Source organism: Nestor notabilis, unplaced genomic scaffold, assembly GCF_000696875.1.
Source record: "Nestor notabilis isolate BGI_N333 unplaced genomic scaffold, ASM69687v1 scaffold7601, whole genome shotgun sequence".
NCBI classification, from domain to species: Eukaryota; Metazoa; Chordata; class Aves; order Psittaciformes; family Psittacidae; genus Nestor; species Nestor notabilis.
In genome coordinates this window covers 5,584-32,682 of record NW_009913281.1, presented here as the reverse complement: position 1 = coordinate 32,682, position 27,099 = coordinate 5,584, and the positions used below count along the sequence as shown (strand labels likewise).

Below are 27,099 nucleotides of genomic sequence, written 5' to 3'. Positions count from 1 at the left end.
GAAGGGAAAGGGATACATTGGAATGTTCCAAAAGAACTAATAATGTGATAGAAGAAAATAAAGTGACATGGACTGTCATTGCAGGGAGAGGGAAGGAAAGAGGATGGGTAAAGGAACACTTGGCAGGTGACAGCCTACACAGTAACAGCAGAAAGGGACACTGAATGGAAAAAAAGATGATGCAAAAGAGGGCTATTATAAAAGGTAAGAGTGAAGCACAGATGCAGGGACTGTAAGGGATACCTAGAGAACAAAGGGATAATTCCCAACCATATTCTCCTTGCTTCCAGCATCTGCAGTTCATGATTTTTTGAGCCCAAAAAGCATCTCTCTGTCTACCATTCAGCTTAATGGCTATAGCTGCTTTCTCTTTGCTTCTTCCTCTTTTTTATGTCGCATGATTGCACTGATCTCTGCTATACATGTTGCATCTAAACATTGCTACTCCCCAGACCTGCTGCAGAGTAAAACTTTGCTCTGAATTCAGCACAAGGAATTCAGTTACACACTTGCTACAATCAGCCTGCGAACACGCTATGCCGTTATCTCCTGTGCTGGTTTGACCTGCCAACCAAGTTGGTTATTCATGAAAGAATCACAGAGTTTCTGTATCATATTAACTACTTCAACTCTTGGAACTGTGTCTGACTTCATGCTTAGATGTCTAGAATAAAGCAATGAAATTTCATACGCCTCATTCAGGAAACAGCATAATCATTCATCCAGAAAACAGGACAGAGTATGCAAAGGGTTTGGAAAATACCATCAGAGTTGCTGGGCTGGTAGGGAGAGGTAACAGCTTTTCTTATTAGGTTAACTGGTGTAGCTGGAAAATGTATTCATGTTTATTATAAAGAGGAAGAAGTCCAAATGACAAACTCACCTTCTTAGCTAAGTTCTTCCACACTTGGTTTCTGTTCTGAGCTCCCTTTCTGCTGAGCTCATTATATACCTGTGAGGGGCTTTTCTCCATCAAGGGCTTGCCAAGTGATAGGGCTGCTCAGTCTACAAGAAAGTGTTATCTCAGCTGTACTGCATGAATTTCTGCCATGTTTTCTATTTGTGCATAAATGAATACTTCAGCATTAGAGATAAAATACATACCCAAAATCCATAGGATATGCTAAGGAGCAATCCTGTGATCTGCTCTTCTCTATTTTGAGTGAATTGCTGTGTACTTGGAGAATACCTGCTGTGTAAACACTGTGGTGTGCCTACATCTTGAATGCTACATGTCCTTTTCATCCTCCCATCCCAGAAAGGTGTTAGCAGAACTAGAAGTTGTTCAAGGAAAGGCTGCAGGTATAACCAAAAGCTTCAGAATGAGGAATTACTAAGCAAGTTTCGGCTTGGAAAAGAGGAAAAGGAGCATAGATGTAATACATCACGAAGTCTTCTGCAGGGATGTTTTAAAGGTTGTTTATACAGAGAGCTGTAGTATTTTATAAGTGTGTACCTAGCACAGATTAAAAACCTGCTGCAAACACCTCACTTTTCTCTCCACCTATGAGGAAGCTTCTCACCACTCCTGCTTCAGAGCACACATCTGGGCACAGTGGCAATCACCCTAAGTCTCTCTAGAACACACAGTGATCACTTGGTATTCAGCCTTGCCTACAGGTAGCCCTTAATGAAAAGAAATAAACCCTGACAATTCAGGAATGATCTCATAAAAAATGGAATCCTTCTCTTATGTGAATTCACCTTGATGGAGGTAACCTGAAATTTTGGTAGACTTCTTAATGGCCTGTGATACTGCAGACTGCTTCACTGCCTATAGAGTTGCTAGATGCAGGCTGCTGCTTCATCATTATTTTCCCATTTGTCATTATATCTTTTGCTATTTCATAATGCCACCATGTTTCTAGCACCCACTTCCCTTCAGTAATATTTGTCTTCATCTTAATTTACTACTACATGTGCATGTCATTGATTCATTTACTTTCTCTCAAATCTTTAATGAAAATAATAAATGACATGAGAGTTAATGTTAAAGCCTAGTATCTCTCACTAGACAAACCTGCTCAGTTTAGACTTAGCAAATAAAGTTCATCATTGTTCTTAGACAAGTGTCAGTTCACGTAACAAGCCTCAAACCCAAACCCACATGGAATTATTCCACAACCAGATCTACTTGAGTAGAATCTATACTTCTACGGAGTTTTGAAAACCATCCACCCACATGTAAACTCACTCACTGTTGTAACATTCAGGTTGTTTATATCACTCTGAGTAACTATTCCATCGGAATCGATTCACATGGAGAGATGCAACATCATGCAAGCTGTAAATCAGCTATAGCCAGGTGCTTCTTCCTCTCCAACAGTTACTAAGAGCAAGCACATCCCATGTAATATGATGCCGAAAGGGTTTCATGGTTGCAAACTTTCTTCACCCATACTTGAGGTTATCACTGCTCCAGCCCTGATGAATTAAGCTTGTTTCCCACATGCTCCTTCTAAAGATGCAGAAGTTATTTCCAGAGATAGCTGAATGTAGGCAGTAACCACTACCTAACCATGAGAAGACTGAGCTCAGAGCCCTTGAATAAGAAAGCAAATATAGCATAGTTAAATTAGACAGACTCCCAAACAGATCTAAATTCAGAAGAGAAGAAAATACCACTCTCAGAAGCTCTGTCACAACTATTCAAGTACCCTATAATCAAGGTCCAATACATAGTATCAAGAGAAGCAGAAAGCAGTAAGAAATTGTAACCAGAGTTTAGTGCTGTGCAGATTGAAACCCTGCTCCTTAAAGTGTCTTCTAAAAACAGGGCAAGCCTTAGTGACAAGAAGGTTAGAGATCATCAAAGCCATCACCAACCACAACGCAGCACAACCTTTGGTGTCAATCTGTCAGCAATAAGCATAGAAAGAAGGTCTTGAATTCATTGTAAGCCACAAAAATGTCTGTTTCTCATTAATAAGTTCCTTTTCTTCTGGAAGTTTCCTATATAAATTATTACATGTTGAAATATTCCTGTCTACATGGCAAGTGTTAGGCATAAAATTTTGGTCATTTCTACAATATTTGGAACTTAACATCATTAAGGGACAGATTTTTAACTATAAACTGGATTCTCTGACTCCTTTCTTATAAAAGTCAGGAACAAAAAGTCCCAAATAGTTACTTCTTCCTTACATTGAAAAACATCAGCATGATTAGGAGATGAAAAAAGATGATTTAGTGTTTTGGGGAGGGGGCAGAGAAAAGAGTAGATCACAGAAGCCAGTGTCAAGCAAGGATCAGTGAGCTGCCTAAGGCATGCATGCAGAATGAATTATGAATTGGGGAACATCCAAACACACCTTCCTCTCATGAAAACTGATCTCAGCCCCAAGGGATGGAGAGGGCATTTACAGTAACAGGCAGCACTGAGCGCAGTTCGGATTGCTGAGGCCGAGCTCTGGTGAAGTGTATCACCAGCAAAATAGCCAGAAAAGACACAAGCCCCAGAATTGTTCAAGCTATGGATTGCTGCCACAGGATTCCAGTCATGCAGAGCTAATAGATCAGCTGCTGCTATCTTGCTTATCCAAATGCTCAGCTGAGGTTACAGTTTCTCACTCTTTTCTTCTTGGAAGATAGTTATCACATCACAAGAGCCCGGGATTGTCACGCAACATTTACAAAGTCAAAATGACATGAGCTGGGGAGAAATGGTTCCAGCTACATCTGGGATAATCAGATACCTTTTTCCAAATCAAAGCATTATTGTTTTCTTTAACACGTCCTCCAGCTTGACAACCCACAATTTCCTTAAGCTCTCTGTCTCCCAGGAACACTTTATTGTAAATGATTTCATGTAATCCCGATTACTGACAACCTCAACTGACTGTAATCTCTTGTCTTAAGGAAGATTTGCCAGTAAGTAGTCTAGTTTCTCTTTGCTAAATTCTCTCTTAAGAATGCCAAGTGGTTTGGTTGTTTGGGGTTTTTGTTATGTATTCTTTCTACAATTAAAGTTAGTGTGACAAAGGGACATTTTAAAAACAAGAAAATGAGATTTAAAGAACAGGAACAGCAAAGGTTTTTTGGTATGTTAATTTGGCAGTTTCTACTTACCTGTATTCACAGCCTATTGTGACACATACCAGTGCAAGTGAGGTTGCAGATGGCTTTTGGAGTGAGAAGTTTGGACTCCAAGAAAAACTAGGAAGTCGTAAGTGTGCGGCCAGAGGTTTTTCTCTCACAGCAGGATGTATCCACAGGATGCCGGCTCTAAGATAAAGATGACTTGGAGAGGCAGATATTACCGAGCCGATGAAGAATGGTGGTGATCTTAATGTGTAAACTGAATACAGCACTGTGGTCATAGGCTTAGGATTTTTCCCCGAATGGGACACCCCTCTGAAATGGGTTCTTGACAAAGGCATTAAGTAACCACCACTGAATGCAGACAATCAGCTTGATATTGGTTTAGTACGAGGCTGCTTCTCCTTTAATACTCAGTAAAACACTTTGCCTATGCAGGGGGGTACATTTATAGTATTAAAACAGCAGTAAAACTCATTTCTCATCAGCCTCCACAAGAGCAAAATTAAGTTAATAAACAAAAGTCTTGGAGGGGAGACACAATAATAATTTGATTTTCCTGGATGTCTTGTACTGACTGCCAAATAACCATGATACATTCACTTTGTTTTCTGAGAGGAAGTCTGGTTGCCTTCAGTAAGCAGAGCCAGAACCTTCTGACCTGTTGAATCAGCCCTTTAGATAATGATTCTTTTTACCTGGCTCTATCACAGATACTAATGGTAAACACGAGAACAGAAAAGCTTCAGGCACTATTATACTCTGCAATCAGTGCTTTTAGACTTACTTATTTTGTTATTTTCATTAATCCGATTTTCTTCAAGTCGACCTCCTCCTTTTTGTTTATTTGTGACCATTTGCCAAATGTCTCTTGCAATGCAAAAGCCACTGGACAAGAATCCTAACTGTACAAAAGCTTTTCATAAAATTCTAATGCATAAGACCACAAATTAGGAAGCTGGGTTGAAAAACTGCAGTATAAAAGAGAGGTCAGACACAGCTCTGTATAACCTGAAGTGGGAAACCAGCACTAGGAGGGCAGACAGAGTGGAACACTTCCAAATATACACACATATATTTCCCAGTTGTCAGTTTTCCCACCTGCTTCTTTCTAGATGAGAGTCAGTAGGAAGTCTATCTCCTCATCAGCCTCCAGTTGAGCTACTGGGAAAAGAGTCGGCACCTAAGAAATCTCTGAACTTTATCTAACATCATTTTTTCCTGATATACTACTATAGGTCTCATACTTGATTTCCAAGCCCCATTGTGCTTTATCCCCTCAGGCGGTGCAGTCTTACTCATCATAAATATAGATTTCTCTTTGAACTATAAAGGCAAAAGGGTTTTCCACATTTCTAGGTGATATGTCTTTGTTAACGAAACCTAATAAAGCCCTTAGTTATTTACCTAACAGCCATAGAAACACGTGGCAAAGACCTTGCAAATTAACTCTTAAAGGGGCTTTTTCCCCCCCTGACTTGTACACCTGAAATCTAAGCTATGAAAACAAGACATCTTGACATAGATACACACTTGGTGCAGCGTTATGTGTGTGACTTGAGAGGGTGTATAGTTCCAGTGAACGAGGACTGGGAAAACACACGGTAGAAAACAAAATCCTAGAAGATTAAATGCGTTCCTCTTAATCCGAAAAACACCATCAGATATGTCTCATATATCCAAAGATCAAAGATTGGGAACTTGAGAGGAGATAGAACTAACCAAAATAGGTATGGAATGATGGAGTTATTTACATCTCTCAGATACATTTAATAATGCAAAACAGAATGAAAAGGCTGAAGGGATTGGTACTAATGAAAAAGCAAAATGAAAGCATCAGTCTGTAGCAATCAGCAGTCTGAGTAATACCACCAAAAACCCCTTCATTTGGTATAATCCCACTGAAAGCAACTGGGGTGCATTTATATTCCCATCTCTCAATAAAACAATATTGCTCAATTTGCATAACCCCAAAGTGATACATTTTCATTAACTTATGAACCTATAGAAAACAAAGTAATGACTTATTTTTATTTAAAAAAAAAAATCATGTGGTAAATCCACATCAACTCTGTATCACATCCTCTTTGTAACTGCACCTACGGAACACTTCTTTAATAGCTAAAATAACTCAACTGAATTAAGAGTTCATCAGGACGGGGACTGTTCAGCTGCATGTCTGACACTGCCTCATCACCTGCACATAACACGGTGCCTTCTTTTAGTTTAAGTTTTAGAAACTATGTATTGTCATTTGATTTTGTCCCGGCAGGATTTTTGTCGGTGTGGCTCTGGTGATGGTTTCACTACTCCAAGATCAAGCAAATATTAAGTTTTCTTCTTCGGTCACTGTGGAAAGGGACCAACAAGACCTCATGAAGACACAGGGGGACTCAGTATCCCCAGTTCAGCAAACTGTGAGTAAGCTGGCCCAATTCTGTTCCTCTTCAGAGGCAAAAGTTCAGATACAACACTCAGCAAGTGCTGTACAAAATCTCAGCACTCTTAACTAGCATTGGAAGTTTTACTTTTGAAGAGTAGAAGCCTGAGTTATTCTTCTGAGCTAATCTTAAGCTCCTTGCTAAATTTCCTGTTTGATTGCTTAAAAATCCTATTACTTTAAAAGCAGGCAATCCATTTAGCTACTAATCCAGTAAAAATACTGCATTTAAAGTAATTCTCATCCTGTTTCTAAAATAAATAAATAAAAAGCAGACATCAGAACAGACAGACATCAGAACTTTCTGTTTACGCCCTGCACGTAGAGGATACCTTCAAGCACTTCAGAATTCCTTGGGACTTGTTTGGAATAAAATGATCTCTCTCCAGTTGCCTGTATATTCATCGTGTTTACCTTTCCTAACAAAAGTATAGCTGAGAACAGTGGCTTTCATCAAACAACAAATACAAACAGCCAAATAACCACTGTCATAGAATGGCTAGGGTTGGAAAGGACCTTAAGATATCTAATTGACAGCACAGCCATTTATATGACTTAATGTAAGTAAATATGGGGGGGGGGGTAAAATCCTTATTTAACAAAAGGTATCATAAACACATGTATACAGGACTATAGAGGAGAGCAAGGAAGCAAGAAATATGAAGTTACAAACTGAGCAAGTTCATGTTCATGTGAGAAGGCAAAAGTGTCACGAGGTCAGATTTGCTTTCTGCAGGACTCCGCGACAGGAGAAAACATTAACAGCTTTAACACAGACCCAGGCGCAAGAGAATGAAGCAGCTGTGCCATGCTTCACTCTGCAGAAAGCACTGGCTTTTAGGCTAACTTCCCTTTGGGACTTCTTGGAATGTGGTTCTTCCAGGAAGGCACATATTCCTTTACCTCTTCTAAAGTACTGTAAAGACCAACTTGGATTTGGAAGGGAAAGGACGAAGGGGACCACTTGATCATCTGGTCTAACTTTTTGTGTAACACAGAACATTATATTTTCCCCTTCGCTGAGCACAATAACCTGCTCTTGACTTAAGCTCGTCCTGTCAACAGGCATCCAAGTTGTTACTCATCCTTGATGTCAGGGAAAACATGCATAATTTCTAAGCTGGATGTGTTCAGCTCCAGGATCCAGACACTAGTTCTTGTTAAGCCTTTCTCTTCTAGATTAAAGAGCACTTCAGTAGCTATTATTTTCTTTTTGCTGAAGTGCAAAAGGGAAGGGAGGAGATGAGACAGGAAGAAGGTTCAGATGTCTGCTTAGAGCCTCCCTGTCTCACAGAATGAGTGTGGCTATGTTAATGAAAGGAAGTGATGTAACTATCAACATATCTGGCAGCTTGTAACACCATCAGAGAATGAGATCAAGCTTATTTGACTAAACTTGTATATGACAAGACTTGCACTTATCATATTCCTGTCATTTAATCTTTCACCACTTGATCATACATCATCTTTGCCCTGAAATTGTCAGACCAAGTAGTCAATAGTTACCTTAGACATCCTGTTTTTTCCAAGATAGTTCAGTCTTCTCAATGTTTTTATTAATGTACTTTTCAAAAGGTTTAGATATCAAGTAACCAGAAAACCCCTTAGACCTTTTAGGGCTTCTCTGCGTGAAGGTGGCTAGGACTGTAATTTTATACTTCTCATCAATAATATACTTTCAATGTACTTTTTTTTGTAAATAATGAAAATAATAAAATATTTGCTCATACTAATCCTAAATAAATGCCCATAATTCATTGCAGGATAATCCCAGTTACAATTGCCAACCATACGAGTCAGACAGCAGAACAGAAAGGAAGAGCTCAGAGTCTTCTCACAGCCCCAGCCCTGCTTCTCCAGTCCAGGACCAGATTCATGGGAGATATCCTACAAGCCAAGGAATTCACTGCAGCAAGAACAAATTTAAAGCATCTTTCAGCACTGAGAAGTTCAGGAGGTTCAGTTACGAGGAAAGCACTGCAGGAAATTATGACAGGTTTCTCAAGAGCAGCAGAAACCCCTTTCACCCTTACAAGAGGCAGATCAGTGAAGATGTCTTCCAGGAAGCACATCAAACCCTCCCACCAGAAGCTTCACCCTTCAAAAATGCCAGAAGCATCGACGGGTTTGAGGGTCTACCAGGATCTACAGGTCCTGATGAGTCAGAGTCATTTCCTGCACACATTCCAAACATCTCCACAGAACAACCATGGTGTAACAGCCTCCAGTACAGCACCACAGGTCAAGATCACACTTCACAAGTCATGGTCAGTACTTTTTTCTACTTTTTTCCTGTTTTCAATGGCAAAAATATACTTTGGGGATTATTTTCTTATCTCTTAATATGACTACATGGACATTTAGTCTCTTGTCAAGTTGCAGGCTAGAGCTCAGAACAGACATCCATACTTACTTGTCAAAGTTCTCTATTTCATGGCCTTTCCCTCCTGAAAAAGGGTCCTCAAAAAGGTGCTCAAGGACAAATTATTTTCCACTAGACACAGTACATGAATCCTGAATATCCAGATTCTTCCTGACAACAGGTTTTATAGCAGTAGTTACCATCAACTTGTATTTCCAAGGGACAAAAATTCTCAGAACAGTATTTTTCACACATGCATCAGATTTACAACACCTTGGCTGAGCTGCAAATAGAAGAGAAACTCTAAGATATCAGAACTACTTAAAATTAAATACAAAATCTGTTTATGGTATGTACCATGTAAAGTAAAGTGAAAAGAGCTAATTCAGATGCTGGATAGAGGCAAGTGCCTAGTTCAGGCAGCACAGAGCTCCCTGAAAAGCAAGGCAAATTACCCTCCAGTATCTCCACAAGGTATCTCTGCTGGGATCCAAAGTGTAAAGCGTATCTTTATAATCTAGAGCAGAGAAGAAGAATGACTACACCTGCCAGGAGAGGGCCCTTAACCACTGGTTCTAAATTGCTGCTGTTGAGTCAAAGAATTCGAGGGTTACCAACAGAAAGAGGGTTTAAAAAAAACCCCAACATCTCACCTGGATTAAGACAGTTTACCAGGGAATGGAGGGATGTTGTCAGGGTACATACCTGGGGATTGAAGCAATTCAGGTTAAGAAGGAAATTTATCTAAATCTCTTATTTCCTGAATAAATACTCATCTAGGTCAGATGAGTTTAATACAAAACCTATAAGCCATTGATGAAAAAAATTCCCATTTTCTTCTCAAATCCCTGGGCTGCTACATTTAGGGAATGTAAAGCCATTGCAGCAGGAGCCCTTTACCAAGTAGGTGAGAGTATTCAGCAAAAGACCGGCTGCTTCTTAATGTCTCCACTGGTTCAGTCAGCAACTTCAGCTCTCTTGAACAGCTTACATGCTGCAGGCAAGTTGACATTTCTGATAGACTTCATCTTATGGTCACCAGAATAATATGGATATTTATTAACACTGGCTGTGGCATTTGCTTGGTGTCAGGATATCAAACCAAGTCTAACATGTACGCCCCCTACACTAACCTATACCATAAAAGATGGTATTTACAGCCTCCCTTGAAATAATAAGATGTCAAGGACATCAGCTTTCAGAGAGAATGCCTGCCATTGATGTTAAGTGAGGAAGGAACCTGAAGTCACTCACCAGGTGTGTGGATAAGGACATTACTCAAGACACATTCCCTGAACTGCTGGAGCTCTATCTTAGCTCTCTGCTCAGCACAGTTTGTTCAAATGGCTCTTCTAAAGCAGATGGTGTTACTACACACCCCATATGGTGCACTCAGCATTCCAACTACACAGCAATTTTAATATTCAGGAACCTGAGCCCTTAACAGACCCAGGCCCATGTGGAATCCAGGACAGGCAGCTGGGCAGACCTGGAAGAAATTAAAACTTGATCAAGTTCTCTACATTTATTTCCACAGTTGCAGAAATAAATCCCATTCTTACAATGTCTCCTGTATCTTGATCCCATTCAGTAGTCCCCTTAGTTTGAGCCTTCTCTGCCACCTCTTTCCTGTGCATTACAGACCTCACCCTCTAGCTAATGACAAAACTCCAGCGTCAGCTTGAGGTACTGACAGTCTGCAAGATAAAATCAAGGAGTATGAAAAAGAGAGAGAGAGAGACACACGTGCACACTCCAGAAGGAAAGCTGGAGTATGCAGTTTGTATGTGTAGGAAAGAAAGATAAACAGAAACTGGCATTTTCTGAATTGCTCTTTGCATGCAATTTGGTTGGGATTTCCTTTTTTAAAGTAGTAATTATATAAATGCAGTAAATGTTTCCTTTTGTATGCTAGGATGTAAACCAAATTCTATCTAACACTTACTGTGACAGAATCAAGTCCAGAAAAGTAGTAAGTATAATAAAAGCCAAATCAGAATGATAACTAACAGAATTGCTCTATTTTAAGTTGAGGTGTTTTCTCTAATAACTCTTTCCTTACATATTTTCTAGCAGGATTCAGACATGAAGCTCAGGACATCCCCCCTGGAAGGGCAGCCTGGTTTGTACTGCTATCAGCCGCAAGTGCAGCAGATGTATTGCCCCTCACATCCTTTCCATCAGGTCAGTACAATATAGAGACCAAATCCCCTGCATATAATGATACAGTAGTTACGGTAGTAATGCAAAAAGACAGATGAAACAATACTGCTAAATTCATGCTTGTGGGGCCATGTTTATACACATACATTCTTTTTATGACAATAAGATCTTACAAGAACCACATCTAAATGCATTTTTAAATATTAATGCATGGGGGGAAGAAAAAAGGGAAAAACAGCTTTGTAAAATGGAATCTCAGTTCTGCTTATTTATGTTTTCACCGTCATGCTCAAGAAAACTGACTTTGAAAGCAGATAAATTATCAACATAAGTGTTGTTGGCGTTTCAGGATCCCAGGGAATTAACTGTGATTTAACTTCAGAATAAGAAATTAAACATACATGACTGCATACTGAAAATTCAGATAAACACAGAAAACCACTCTTAAAGCAAGACATTAACAGCAGGAGAATGCTCATTCTCCTTGTGCTTGACAGCACACACATCTCTTTTGCAATCTTTTGTCTGTTACATCATCTCCAGTGAAAGATTATTCAGCTGAAGCATAATTGACAATAATGCTGATGATGCATGAGAATGCACAATATTAGGGTTGTTCTTCTGTAATGTAACTATATTATTAATACAAAAAATGCACGGGAGTAACTGGCACCTTGTTCTTAAGTGTGTTTAGATGGCATTTGAATACAGGTCAGTTCATATTTTCAAAGCATTATATACACAGTATCTCTGTAAGATCATACATACATACCTTAATCCTTAATACATGTGATCCTAGTACCTATTTATAGAGGTTAGTGAGTGTGGTCTACTGAGCTTTGAAAACCTGGTGTAGATGGAGGGTGTGTGTTACAGAAAGTAATTTTCATGACTCTGAAACGTCTTTAAATAATTTCCTGTAGATATAAATGTTCAATGCATTGGAAATATTGCTTCAAACACCCTATTTAAAACAAACAAACCCCAAAACTTATTTAAGGTGAAATCAAGGCAATGAGGATTTTTCAGCTACAGAGGCAGAAATCCATATACAAAACCAGCACAACCACCAAAGCTCCCAACCTTTAGAACTGAATTAAACTTACAGCAAATTCATATATATAAAATATTTGAACATAAAAGCTCCCACTTGAGTTAGGACTTCTTTTGATCCCAGTGGCTGGTGACGGATATTGTGGAATCAACTGTACCATCTCATTCAACTTGCTCAAGAAGTATAAAACCTGTGACTAACAGAGCAGTGATTTCAAACTGTGCAAAGAAAACAAAGAGCAGGTTAATGTATGATATTTCACTGGGATTAATTCATATGGTGCTACTAGTCTGAAACATTGAAATAATAATCATACCATTCATTATCAGGATTTAGTCCCTCATGAGGAAAAAGAAAGGTTATTTTTGGCATGATTTTCTTATAGAGGAAACTCAAGTAACATCTGAAAACAGATGCTGAATGACCATAAAGAACAAGAATAGACATATATTGGGATTTTATCATAACTGATAAAATTAAATCAGCTGTCACAGGTGACTGGTTAGGAATTTTAGTTGTTAATGTGGTAAAACACGACTAAGGAGGAATGTAAGAATTCCATTCACAGTAGTGGATTTTCATATTTGTGTTTTTCTTACACTTATAAATCCCCCACATGTCTACTGAAACTTAAAGGAAGATGTTTCATTATTATAGTAGATAGCCCCTCAAATATAGAATGGAATAAAATAGGGACTGACTGTATCAACCACTTGGAGAGCTTTTCTGGCCTTTTTGAACTTCTAGTGTCTGGGACAGTTAAACTCATCCACAGGCTGGTGTGACAAAGCTCAATGAGTACTCTCAAGTACCAACTTCTCAACTCAGGTTCATTGTCAAGTATACAACTGCTAAACAGACGTGAGAAGGCACAGATAGCACAGCAGCAGTTCTTCTACACTGGGTCAGGAAGTATGGCTGCAGAACCATCTCACTCCTGGCTTTTTCTTTTACCTACCACTCTGGCTTTCCACTAGCCAGAACTTACTGAACAACTTCTTTTCCCCTATAATGTGGTAAAAAGGTAACTATCTTTTAAGTTTTATCAACATCATCATAATTAATTTCCTTGTTAGCTTAAAACTCACTAGAAATGATAAATGGTAATAAAATAGAATAACAAGAAAGGTGATATTATACTATCATTCTAACTTACAAATTGGGTTATTTCCTTATTGTTATTTTAGAAGAAAAGGGTCCCAGATGAAGGATTAACCTACTGCAAATATAAACTAGCTCCCCACAGGGACTGCAGTATAGACACTGTGGATGTGCCACAGATCTCACGGACAGTATAAATGTCAGGTTGCTTTAACAGAAACTCCAGTCAGCTGTTAACTTATTGGATATTTCTAATTTCTTTATTCATCCTGTGGCAGACACCCCTCCTCTGTCACTGCTGAGTTCACACTAGAACTATTACTACACATTGGCAAAATTAAAGCTCAAATACACCTTCTGCGAGCTGCTAGGCAAGATCCAACAAGAACTAAGAGGAAAGGCTTCCATCCACCTGCAGGCTGGCACTGTGACAGATCTCTTACATGCAGCAGGTTTCTGTTAGACTTTTCAATATTTGTGCTTCTTAATGTTATTATAGTAAAAGTATGGCAACATGTTCTACTACTCAGAGGAAAGAAACAATAGGCATAAGCAGCCAGCATCATAACAGGTAGAATTGCTGTCTGTGTGCCATAATCAGACACTGGAAAATGAAAGAACATGTGATACAAGACAGAGAAGTGGAATAACATCTTTTGCATGAAGCAGCTCTATTATTAATACTTTACATTTCAAATTTGAATGGAGCAGTGCAATTAAAATCACTAGGAAGTTACACTCCAGAGAACGGGCCCTTTAGCCTGAAGTGAAAGATGTTCAAACTATGCCTCACTTTTCATTAAAGGGATGAGAGACATCAACTCTTTGGTTAAGTTTGTCCAAATGATAAAATGGCCTCACCTTCCCCTTTGCTGGACACAACACAGATGATGATTCATAAAAAAAATTACTTCTTGTTGACCTGAAAGAAGTAGCAGACACTTACTGAAGTCACTTACCCACCCACCATAAAACATGGACACCTTTCATGCCAGTTGTGCGACTGTAAAACCAGCTCAAGCCTGTCATACCAGACCATTCCCCAGCCTCTGTTCCCTCAAAAAGGAGTAATGAAACCAATAAAACAGAAATAATCCTTAAAATACCCAGTTCTTGCCCTTGCTGATGACATCACAAGCAGCCCCATCATTGTATTCTTTCCTTTCAAAGAGCCACCAAGACTAATAAAATCAAAATTATTGTATGAATTACCCAGTTTTCTACCTTGGTGCAAATCCCACACACCATGCAACAACACAGGCAGCACAGAACTGCATGTGGAAAATAGTTCAAGGCTAACGTGGAGACTGCAGTTTTGACCAGGATTTAGCCTAACAAAGCAGGACATGATGAATTATGTACATCTCATTTCTTTCACCCTGCTTACCATAGCAAATAAGTTAGTGTATTCAGTATGTTTTTCCACATTCCATTTCAGGCAGTTCAATGTTAGAAAGATAAAAGCAAACAGACAAAAAACTCAAGCAACAGCAAAATTACTTAGAAACTGAAATAAATTATTCAGAGTCCAGAATAAACACATAAACTATGAACATTTTGCAAGCACATGATAATCCCTCACAGGCATTTTAAGGGGGCAAAGACCAAAAGCAACAGAAGCTATTGGTCTGAAAATAGGAATGACAGTAAGAAACTACGGAGATGTATAAATTACCAAGGAAATTTTCCCAACCAGTCCCAAAAGCTACATTATAATCTTTCAAAGAAGCTATAAAAACCTCATGACACAGGACTTTTAGAGCTAAGCAGTAAAACACTGGAACAGGGCTCAGCAACCTTTGAGTACTAGGGAAGGCATGCAGGTAGTTTTTTAATAGCATATGACATGACTTCTAATTTTGGCCATGCCCTAGCCCTGCATCTGTGAAGATTCATCTGTAAGAGGCAGAAATTCCTCTCACACTGAGCTCCGAGTTCAGTGGTAGCCTTTGGCTCTCGGAGAGCCAACTGATAGTATCTCACCTTAGCAGAGCAGTGTTTCTTTGTTCTTGAAAGTTGCTCACCAGCAGGTTTAAACTGTAATTTGGAAAAGAAATAGGTGACCAACTGCTGTGTTAAAAAATTGAGAGCAAACCTACAGAAACTCTGATGCAATCAAGGCTATCTGTGTGTGTTATCTCCCCTCTTTCACCTATTTTTTTGCATGGGTGTATCTCTATCCTGGTGATTGCATGACAGGCCAGTGATTTCTTTAGTGTCTCTTTAGTGTCTCTTTAGAGCTGGACAGGCTTCAATATCTGCTGAGGAGACAACTTAGCACTTCAGTCTTGGGGAGCATTCTGCTGCTTGTCCTAAGGGGTTGGGTGACAGTAGCACAAATGCTATCTGATTTCAGGTATCCTGGCTAGCCTTTTTAGCTTTCTGATAAAGAAAATGGGGGGGAAAAAAGCAGCTGCTTGAGGTGGTGGTAACAGCACTTAAACTCCCAGCCCCTTGAAGAAGCCTGTTTCTTGCCACTGACTATGAAAGCAGCTTCAGAGCTTCAGTACAAGGGAAGTATTATGAAAACCACCTACAAGAAATGTCTCATATGCCACTCAACTGGCCCCTGGAATGACACTAGTAACTTATCCTGTAATAGTACACTCACTTTACGTATATTGTGATGCCATCCACTACAGCTTTGGTGGTTGTTGTTTGGGGGTTTTTACTGCCTTGCCCGATAACAGCAAATTGAACAGATGCTTAGGGATGAATTGTCTGGAGACTAGGGCACAGTTATTCCCATTTTTCACAAGAACTCAGCACAGCAGGCAATAAAAAAAGTATTTTTTTTACATATTTCAATTTGGAACACACTAAACAGCATCTGGTAACAGCCAACGTATCAGTGAGCTCCTCCTCATCCATGCCCTGGTTCTTCTACTTCTTGGGCACGAACTAGTAATAGTAACATCTTCCAATACCATGCTAGAAAGACTTTACATCTGGGTTGATGTAACAGGTATGAAACATAGGCAGAAGACAACATCCTCAGAACTAATAGTTTAATCCTGTTATTAAGAAATAAGTGTTTTTGAAAGCTTGTTGATACGTTAAGTAACATCTCTTTTATTCTACCACCAGTATCCCTCGGGAGGCAGCTATCCCGTGACTTACATTACTTCTTCACACTACCCTTACCAACGAATTGCTCCTCAAAGCAGTCAAGAATCCCAGCAGCCTTTGTTTCCCAAGCCCATCTACTCCTACAGGTAATAAAATACTGTCTCAAGTCGTAATGTTACAGGAAATACACTGTTTACCCATGGCCTATTTCCAGCATTATTTGCAATAACATGCTTATTCTTATTCTTATTTGTCTTGTTCCCAGTGTGCTCTGCCATGTTTGTATGAATCACAACATGTTCCAAACTCTGGGGCCAAGGCAGAGGGAAAGCAATGTTGTAAAGCTTGTGAACAGTTTTGATAACCCCACAACAGCTAGATTTTTCTCCAACACAGAATCTTAGGTGCTGCAAAGCACCTTAGGTGCAGCACAAGACTGATCACCCTTACTTGTCTTTTCCAGGACCTGTATTAAATCTGATGTTTTTAATACACTTACTAGGGCGAGGAAATGCCTAAAAACAGTATCAGATATGCCAGTCACCACACAGGCTTAGCCCCGAAAGAGCAGCCTAACACAGTAGATCAGACAATTACATTTTAATTGTACCTTCTGTCATTGTCAGTTTGACACTCTTTTTCTGGCCTTTATCATTCAAACACAACCTGAAGAAAATGCACATTAGCAGGATTTGAAGGCTGTGGACTTGATTCCATCTTGTATTACTTTATTTTAAGCCCTGGCTGGACCTTCTATATGTGCGTTGAGAATTACCTCCAGAAGTTAAGCAGTGTAAGGAAATTGCTTGTAAACAACTGGGTGGAAACTTTGAGCATCATCAGTGTTCATGCTCAGACTTTGCAAGCCACAGTAATTACACACACTGAAAAACAGTCTTTTTTTCTGCTTCCAAGAAGTCAAACAGAACAGGCTAAGATGTTTTCTTTCTCTCTCTAAAGCATCCTGATCTTCATGGCACTCAAAAACAGCAAGACAGGGAGTTTGCCAGTCAGTGAGATTTACAATTTCATGACGGAACACTTCCCTTACTTTAAGGTGAGTGCCACGGGGATGGGGGGAAATCTCTCTCTCAGCTTACCTGGCAGCAGAGGGAATAAGAAAGGGTATTCAAGCTCTGAAAAGGGATCTCTTCTTAGGCAGATTAATATCAAATCAAATATACACTATATACCTTCATGATCACAAACTACCCAGCATTTTAAGCCTAGGAAGATACGTGAACATGATATGTGGCAATATTTAACACAGAAAGATATTAAGAACTGTTCCAAGAGTTCACAGGTAACAGTGGCTGTTCCTCGCTAACAACTCACTGAAAGGATAAATATTTTTAAAAATATATCCATTCCCTCCTCTCTGATCTCAAATACAGGCAGAACTGGTCTTGTGGCTTCTTCTGCCACCAGTAGCACCTCCAGACTCATGTGGAAGCAGAGGTTCAAGGTTATCTTGCTCTGTTCTGGGGCTGGGATATCAGTCTTGGGCAACTTCATCACTTGCATACACTGTACAAAGAGAAGTATAATATGTGATAAATGGTATTAAGCTCATAATTACACAGTAATGTTGGTGAAGGTGAGGGTGTATGGTTTGCAGCAGTTGCTATTGAAATATAAATCCATCCTATAAGAGAATGGTTTCTTGCACTTAGACTGCAAGTGGAAAGAGATTAGTCAGTGCATGATCCAAGAGCGGAAGGATTACAGAGAAGGTTTTAAAAAGAGCTGTAATAGAATCATCAACTGCTGCTCAACACAGAGCTTTATTATTGCTGAGCCTTCAAAAACATCTCACTGAAAGTCCAGACCAGGTGACCTGCAACTGTTAGCAAGACCCAGAAATGAAAAATAAAGCAACAAGAGTCTGTTAAGTTTCCAGTGCAAATAAACATGCAGCAATTCAACCAAATTTAAAGCAGCTACAGAAAGGCAATTGGAACATTTGTATTCAGAACTCTAAGAATGACTAGAAATCAATGTTCAGATACAAGTTTGCCATGGTTTTGGACACTGAGGATAAATAATGCCCAGAAAAAAGAAAAACTGAACATGTCAGTAACTAGAAAAGAAGAATACCCATTAGCTATCATGAAGGAAGAACTGTTAGGATCCATTACACTTCTGTATTCCAAGGTTTCCTCCCAAAGGAATCACCAGCTGCTGTACTGTTTGCTACTAGCAAGAGAAGGGAGGGAAAAAAGAAAGAAACGTACCCTCACAATTCAAACAGTGTTATATCACAGCATGCCTGCTCATAATCCACTGAAACAAATCTGAAACACTTCAAGTCACAGGGACACAACTGATTTTTAGGCAAAACACACATAAAATTAAGCAATGAGAGTAATCTGAACAGGGAAAGGAAAAAGGGCAGAATGGCACGTGACAAGAACATAGTAGTTGAGAATTTTTTGTCATTTTCACAAGAAGAAATTTCAAAATGTATATTTTGTCCCTACCAGAAGATTAACTCTATTTCCCATGCATTTACCACTAGCTGAAAAAAATATTAATAATCCAAAAGAAAATAGTTTGAGGATTGTGGAAAAGGCCCTGGGTCCCAGTATCTTGAAAATGGTATTTTGTGGAGCTCCACTCACCAGTATTAACACACAGATCACAGAATACATCCCATCTGATCAGTGTTTTCTGGAAAAATAACATGAGTTTCAAGCAGAGAGGTGGGAATATTAAAAGTAAGTTTTACAGGCATGTCCTCATTTATTCATCAGACCAAACTGGAGTTAATTCTCCTTAGTCTTACAACACCATCAGTTATAAAATTAAGCAGCAGGTTGCAAACCAAATGCTGCTGCTGCCGACATGCACAGAATTCCTCTGACACGAGACAGAACCTCTGCAGGTGTCACCTTCCTGGTCCTGAAGTCATTCTGGCACAGCAGAAACATTCGGGAGATACACAGCCTCTCCTCATCTCTATGTTGTGTGTAAATATTGTGTGCTGTAGATACTGTGATATTTTGTGTGTATATTTGTACAATAGGTCTGTTCACATCTGCCTGTGTGTGTACAGACAGATGTGTGGATACACATGCTCAGCTGGACAGAAGGTTTATTTCTATCCAGCTTTAAATAACTGTTTTACAACTAATCTAAACTTTTCTCTTCTTATCAGAACTTGGTCTTTTTCCTAAATAATTTAAAAATTGATGAGAACGAGGTTACTGCTGCCATATGCATCATAGGAAAGGAATGACGCAGGGGGTACTACTGGAAGATTTTTTGTGACTGTCACTATTTTGTGACAGCTTTCTGTAGTATTTTACTTACAAATACGGTCTTCAGCAAGATAAAGGATTATAAAAATCAAAGAATATTTTGTTATTGCTACCAGAACTCTCTAAACAGCAGGATACAACAGGGAGAGGGGGAAGCAATTAAAGTTGGAGAGAAACAGAGTACAAGTGTACACAGAATCTTGCTGCGAGACATTAGATGATACAAGCCTAGTCAAATTAACTTGTATTCGCTGCCACAGCAAATTTAGTTTCTATGATGCAACAATCTCATTTCTAGTTGAAACAGAGCAATCCAACTCCTACGTCCTAAAAAAAACATCTACGCAGCTAAAGTTGAATTACTCTTTGATGTACCTCTCCCTTCTCTTGAGACCTAGATTTAAAGAGAAAGGGTTTTGCAAGATCACTGAACTCTTTAAACTTCAAGAGGCGGTCAGGATCAATGGGTCTGTGCAGTAATATTTTTTGCTTGTCATCCTTTTTGTCTTTGTTGTGATTAGTGAGTCTAACAGTAAGCTTTAATCTTATTAATTGGAGTTATTGCCAGTGGTCCAAGAGGTTAGGAAGGTCTGTGGTCTGATGAACTTAGAGTAGCAAGTATTCTCTTGCAGTGTCCAACTCTACACAGCTTCATCCATGCTCCGCTGAGTGCGGCAACGGCAAAACAGAGCCGTAGCCAGGAGATTCCAACTGTACAAGGGCAACTGCAGGAGCCAGAGCTCAGTTCTTTAACAAATATTAACTTAAACTGGTAGCAGAGTCGTAACATGAATATGCTGCTGGAGTGTTCCTTCAGGGCCTACCTGGGTAAATGACTGGTTTTCACTGCTCAGCAATCCCAAGTTTAATGCAAGAACCTGCTCAGCTCTTGGCAGCAGACTCCAACAGAAATCCGTGTACTTTTTGCTCTTACGTTTCTAAAACTATCCCATAGTTTACACCCCCACACATTCTGAAAAGCTCTGAGAAACACATGCCACTCCCATCTTCCCTGGTGCTTAGCAGAAACACTAATTATCCTGTCTAGATACAGCCTCCTGTGCAGGGCACAATCGTGAATATTCTTCCAGGTCAGCTTCTTCAGTAGCTAAGCACACATTTTACCTAGGAGAAACATTTCTATTTACTTTTGGAACTGCCACAAAGCAGCTTGAATATTATCTGCAAGGGAGAAAAATTGATTCATCAGCTTTAGTATTACCCTATGGCAGAGTTTAAAAAGGGATGTTTTGCCCTTTTTCTGTTTAAACAGAAAAGCACAGTGTCTCACCTATGGGACTGGCTGACAGAATAGTGAAATGCTGACATCAGGTGGGCCAAAAGGGTAGAAATTATGCTGCTATGAAGGGAAAACAGCTTCTTTTTTAGTAAATAACATGTACTTAAGTTCCACAAGTGATTAACTTTTTAAATTAAGAAAGCAAGTGTTAAATTTGACCCTCGAATTCTTTAGTAAGGCTTTTAACACCTTAACCCACTAAATTTTGCATTCCTGATAATAGAAGAATTTCTGTCAAATTATGTTCAAAAACGCAGGGTGTAGCATGTGAAAGCAAGAATGGACACAAGTCCATTTATAAAAGATGGTCTTAGAGGAGATCTGTTATTCCAGGCAACATTTAGAGAAACCATACAAAAGCTGCTTTCTACAAGCGAATGATCCCTATAAATAAGGCCTAAGAATGGAAAGGAAACAATGTGCACAGAAAGGAAATTTTCATTTTTAACATCTTTAGAAAGACTATGAAAAACCACTTTTATTTCTTGTGCTCTCCGGTCAGTAATTCTCTGTGGCTGATGTAAACAATTGCAGCGACCAATATTTTACATCCATGAATATGAATCAATAGTGGCACACAAACAATGTCACCCACCTTTCAGAGAGTTGTTTGATTTAACTCTTATGAGAAACAGCTGAGGATTTTCTGGAAACAAGAAAAAGCATCCAAAACTGATTAAAACAAAACAAAACAAAAAGGCCTCACATACTCTACACTCCTTGTAATCTGATGAGCTCTGAAGCCTCTCTCTCTTGAGATTTCTCATCTCTGCAAATGCAGACCCTTTGGAAAGAATCATTTAACTGACACGGATAAAGCTACAATTTTGGGGGTTTAACTGTTGCTACAGTGACAGGGGAGGTGTAGCTGGATGAGCACTTGCATTTGCTACAAGGAAGTTGGGTTTCTCAGGTTGATTCCTGCCACTGCACAAGAAGTCACTTTTCCCACTCCCTTTTTTTTTTTTCGAGATTACACTGCAGTGGCAATGAGCTAAGACAGTTCTACTTATATCTGCAACGAACAGCATCGTACAGAACCTACCAAATGAAAAGCAAGGAAGTGACACATCAGTAACTTACTGTAGGAATCTTCTGATATGAGTGTGTGTACTAATTTACAAAGCCTTAATGTGATGGGCAGCATTTTCTGGCTGGATGACTAAGGAAACAGAAATGAGTGAGATCAAATAAACACGCACCAGAAAAACCAAAAGGCAATAAAAACATACAGTGCTATTTCTTCAAGATAGCATTTCAGACTAGCAAGCAAACAAGCATTTCCCATCAGAATCTGAGCATGACTGTTTTGCTGGGTATTTCCCTCTTCATCCCTCACAGCAATATTAATTTTCAATGTTCTTCTACAAGCAATCAGGGAAAACAGAAATATTGTAAAGCTTAACTTGTATAAACTGAGGGTTTGCACTAGGTTTTCTTTTCTTTCCATTCTTGCAGTCGAATGCAAACCTTTCCTCAGAGAACGGAGGGAATTTTGTTTCCCTCATCAATCAGAAACATCATAAATAAAAACAGAAGAATCATTTTAATGAAGCTCACATGCATTTTTCAGTCTAAAGAACCTTCCAGCTTCCACTACCAAGTTAAAAATAAATGCAAAGCAACAAGATGCAGTGATCAGATGTAGGAACCTGTATCTCATCTGCAGGGCTTGTGATTAAACCATTTGGTTATGTAATTGGCTACACCTCCAGCAGCATGCCAAAACACTTTTGAAGTCTGCCTGGACACTTCATTTGAATCAAAGTGGCACATAACTCTTCAACTAAGTGTTTGAACTATTTCTAGGTGTTCCAAAAGGGATTAAGGAGATTTCCTGTTAGTTCACAGTTCTGCAATATAACTCTTTAAGACATTTAATTCTTGTAATTTGCAAATTCACCCTCAAACACTCAGCAGCCCCTCTGACAAGGCGAATCTTTTGCTTAGAAGATGGGTAACTATGTTTTCTGATTCCTCTCTTCCCACACAACATGACTGTAACATTTTTGTGGCTTCCTTCTAAGGTACCAGTTTCATATTGTAGAAAGTATAATCTAACCAGTCAAAACAGAGAAATATATTTGTATTTTTTCCTTCAAGTTCCATTCTTAGACTGGATTTGTTTTTCCAGACAGCTCCGGACGGCTGGAAGAATTCTGTACGCCACAACTTATCTTTGAACAAATGCTTTGAGAAGGTTGAAAACAAGTCAGGCAATTCTTCTCGGAAAGGCTGTTTATGGGCTCTGAATCCAGCCAAAATCGATAAGATGCAGGAGGAGCTTCAGAAATGGAAGAGGAAAGACCCAGTTGCTGTAAGGAAGAGTATGGCAAAGCCAGGTCAGTAATGTGTTAGTGTATTTGTTCCCAGACAGTGGAACTCAGAATTTTTCTTTGCAATAGACATCAAGCTCTATAAGAGAATTTATACAGGATTTAGGAAAACATTTAAGAATTTTCCTGGTTATAAAGTGATTGGCTGTCGTGGTTTAAGCCCAGCTGGTAACTCGGAACCATGCAGCCTCTCGCTCATTCTCCCCCTTCTTCCTCCCCCTGCTCCCAGAGGGATGGGGAGGAGAATCGGAGGAATGCAACTCCCATGGGTTGAGATAAGAGCAGTCCAGTAACTAAGGTATAATACAAAACCACTACTGCTACCACCTAATAATAATAATTATGACAAGGGAAATAACAAGGGGAGAGGATACAATTGCTCACCACCTGCTGACCAATACCCAGCCCGACCCGAGTAGTGATCTGGGCCTTCTGGGTAACTCCCCCCATTTTATATACTGGGCATGACGTGCTGTGATATGGAATACCCCTTTGGCCATTTTGGGTCAGGTGTCCTGTCTCTGCTTCCTCCCAGCTTCCCCTCCTCCCTGGCAGAACGTGGGACTGAGAAAGTCCTTGGTCGGAGTAAACATTACTTAGTAACAACTAAAAATATCAGTGTTATCAGGGTTGTTCCCAGGCTGAAAGTCAGAAACACAGCACTGCACCAGCTACTAAGAAGGACAAAAATGACTGCTGTAGCTGAACCCAGGACACTGGCAAAGCAAGGAATAAAAATTAAAAGCAGAATTAAGTAAGATCTGGTTTTGCAGGACTGCATCCAAATAGGCACAAAGAAGCTTTAAAGGGAACATTTTCTCTTGACATGTGATTAAACTTTAAAGTAAAACCAACACTGAAATAAGTACTAGATAATAAAATTTTAAATTAACTGATAGCATCCAGCCTTTAAACACAAGGTGCAATTTACTATATACTCACTTGGCAATGCTAATTTAGAAAAGCATTTCAGGCCTTTGGAGTTATCATACATGGGTTAGCACTCTTGTTTGCCATTACACTCTCCCATTTCCTGAGGAACACTAGAATTACAGCTGCAAGCTGTAAAGACTGAGGCTCTGTTAGGAGTAAGTCAATCACGGACTCTTTTCTTGTTTTGTAGAAGAACTTGACACGCTGATAGGCGACAAAAGTGAAAAGCTGAGATCTTCAATGATGTCCTGCAGTCCGACTGGCGTTGCAACTGCATCCCTTTCCAGGCAGATGGCAGTCCAATCCCATTCCTTATGCGAGCCCTCGCTTTCCTCCGGTATACCACAGCCATTACATAGTATCCACGCATCAGGAGCTCTACATGTCAAGAACCCATTGCCGAATTTGCTCGGGGGGCAGCAAACTGCGTGCTATACATCACCACAGGGTTTTCCTCAAATCTCAAGTACATTAATGCAACAGTCACCCGACCCTCAGACCCTTTTTCCTTCTGTGGAGGCTCAAAGTGAACTCAGAACTCAGCCCAGCATCACCCAGGACTCGCCGCTGCCGGCTCAGACCCCCCCAAGCTGTGGAGTGAAGATGCTGACAGAGCACTCTACAGCCAGGACAATGCAGGACACACTCATGCAGGAAGGAGATCTCAGCAATGATATAGATGCTCTTAATCCATCCCTGACTGATTTTGATCTCCAAGGTAGGCATCTCAGGCATTTATATTTTGTAGAGTCAGGCTTATTACATTACATCACATCACAACCTGCAACGGATGCATGTATGTCCTTCTTTCTTAGCTACTTGTCCTTGCCACTGCTACAAAGACCTGCTTACCAGGTTACATGATTCTGCACAACAGATTTACATCCAGAGTTTTAAAAACCCAAGTGCTTACTCTTGATATTAAATATTACAATACAGTACTTAAAATGTATTTTTTAAATTAACGTTTCTCAAAACTACACATGCACAACTACTGTGGCAAATCAAGAGAATTCTCGTGTGAGAGGCACAGTGAGAAGTCACTTTGACTGAATTAACACGTTAATATTTTTCTTTCTCAATATTCAAACTCCTTCCACATCTCTGCTCACAGGAATGCTGTTAACTCTTTCACAAGGCATTCATTCAGGGCATATTTCCAATGTGTGTTCTTAAATACTTAGTCATGTGATGCTGACAAATGAAGGGGTTTTTTAATGTGAAATAATTGAATCATCTTGAATGGACACGATTTTGAACACTAAGAACATAGCTTTCCCTCAAAAATAAGGAAAAAAAACAACCCACAATGTGTGTATATGTGTATCGATATATATAATATATATTTATATATGTGTTTATATATAAATAAAACCTGTGGGTTCCAAATGATAAAGCTCTTGCTGTACCACATAACATGCAAAAACTGCCTTCCTGAACAGGCAAAACTTGGCATCAAAGCAACCCAAAAGACAGAGCAAAAGAAACATATCTTCATAATCTACATGACTCAGCAAGTACCATTGTGCTGTCACAACTATTCCACAATCCTGCCATGCCCAGATCACTTACTAAGATTAATAATAGGGTTTTTTGAATCCTCAGCTTCTTCCTCTTTCAGGTATTCCACACATTTCTCTGAACCTCTTCCCACTTCACTCAGTTATTCTGGAACATGCTCATTTATACCGTGAATATTCTGTATGCTTCACCAATCTGGTACAATTCCATCAAAATTATCAAATCTCAAATTAGAATTTAAGGCAAGGCCTGCACAGCTGGAGCAAAATCATTATGCACACATGCATTAAAAATAATTCTTTTAAAAAATCAAAATTATTCTAGTAAATGGCTAAACATTACCCCATTTGATAGTCTGCAGACAGTGGGTATAGCTTTGAAGTAGCCCCCACAAAGAAATCTTCAATGATGACTATGAAAAATACAGCTCTCCTGCAGTAACTTATTTCAGGCTTTTGCTGTGATATGCACAGAAAGATGAGAAACGTTCTGGTACACATTAGAAAAAAGTACCATTTCAGATCTTTTGATTTGTCAGGTCAATCAGACAACCAGTGATTTAGTTTGCATGAGAAGGCCAAACATTTGCAGGTTTGTCCCATAAAGTGCCATCAGGTCTTCCATAACTTATAAAGATAACAGAGGCAATTTCCTTTTTCAAAATTAGTGATTTGAGGTTTCTTTCAAATAGAAGTTATGCTTCATAAGTACACATTTGCAAGAGAATCTTAATTATCAAGTGAAATAATTTTCTTAAACTAATGCTGCTTTCTCCCAGATTTAAATTTCTTATGGTGACAGACAAATAATAACTAGTAAATAATCTACGCAATCCTTTTCCTTTCTCAATCACAGGTGATTAAGAACACCTACACATACAGCATACTAACTGTATAATTAGTGACTTCTGTAAAACAGTGTTCAAAAAGCACATATAAAGGAAGTTGACTCAACCCCTTTTGTTTTGTTATAGGAAACCTCTGGGAGGAGCTGAAAGACGACAGCTTAGCTGTGGATCCCCTAGTTCTCATTTCATCATCTCCAATGTCTTCCCAGTGTTTCCCTTCTCACTGCCAGATGGAGAACACCAGCAGCAACAGCATCAACATCCAGAATGGAACCCCACACAGCAACGTCCCCGACCTACAGCTCACTACTCTTTATTCTGCCTTTATGGAATTGGATACAGTGTCTCCTGCCTACCTAAGTAATTCTGGATCCAAACCTATAGCACTAATGTGAACCACGCACCAACCTAATTATTATTACTTGGTCTGAATACAGTCCTAACCATCATACACACTTACCCACCTGATTTATGTCAGCTGAAACTGTGCCCACAGGAATAAGAATAATCTTTTTCCAGAACTCACCCGCAGGATATGTAGCTTTACTATGACAATTTTCTACAGACAGATACTAAGAAAATTTAAGACTATTTAAAGATAATATTGTTAACGGCTGAACTGGTCAACACCATTTTATCAAGCCACTCAACTTCTCTATCTTCCACAAACAAATG

The 27,099-nt window shown here is 39.3% G+C and overlaps 1 protein-coding gene across 1 annotated transcript in view; it reads left to right on the top strand.

Moving 5' to 3' along the window:
- FOXN1 (forkhead box N1) overlaps positions 1–26,819 on the top strand; it is a 49,310-nt gene extending 22,491 nt beyond the window's left edge. Inside the window, exons 2-9 of the mRNA XM_010023134.1 lie at positions 6,311–6,455; positions 8,242–8,745; positions 10,914–11,024; positions 16,246–16,373; positions 17,188–17,284; positions 22,922–23,129; positions 24,247–24,774; positions 26,551–26,819. Coding sequence (XP_010021436.1) covers positions 6,311–6,455; positions 8,242–8,745; positions 10,914–11,024; positions 16,246–16,373; positions 17,188–17,284; positions 22,922–23,129; positions 24,247–24,774; positions 26,551–26,819 — 1,990 coding nt within the window. The remainder of the gene's footprint in view (positions 1–6,310; positions 6,456–8,241; positions 8,746–10,913; positions 11,025–16,245; positions 16,374–17,187; positions 17,285–22,921; positions 23,130–24,246; positions 24,775–26,550) is intronic.
- Positions 26,820–27,099: the final 280 nt, after the last annotated feature.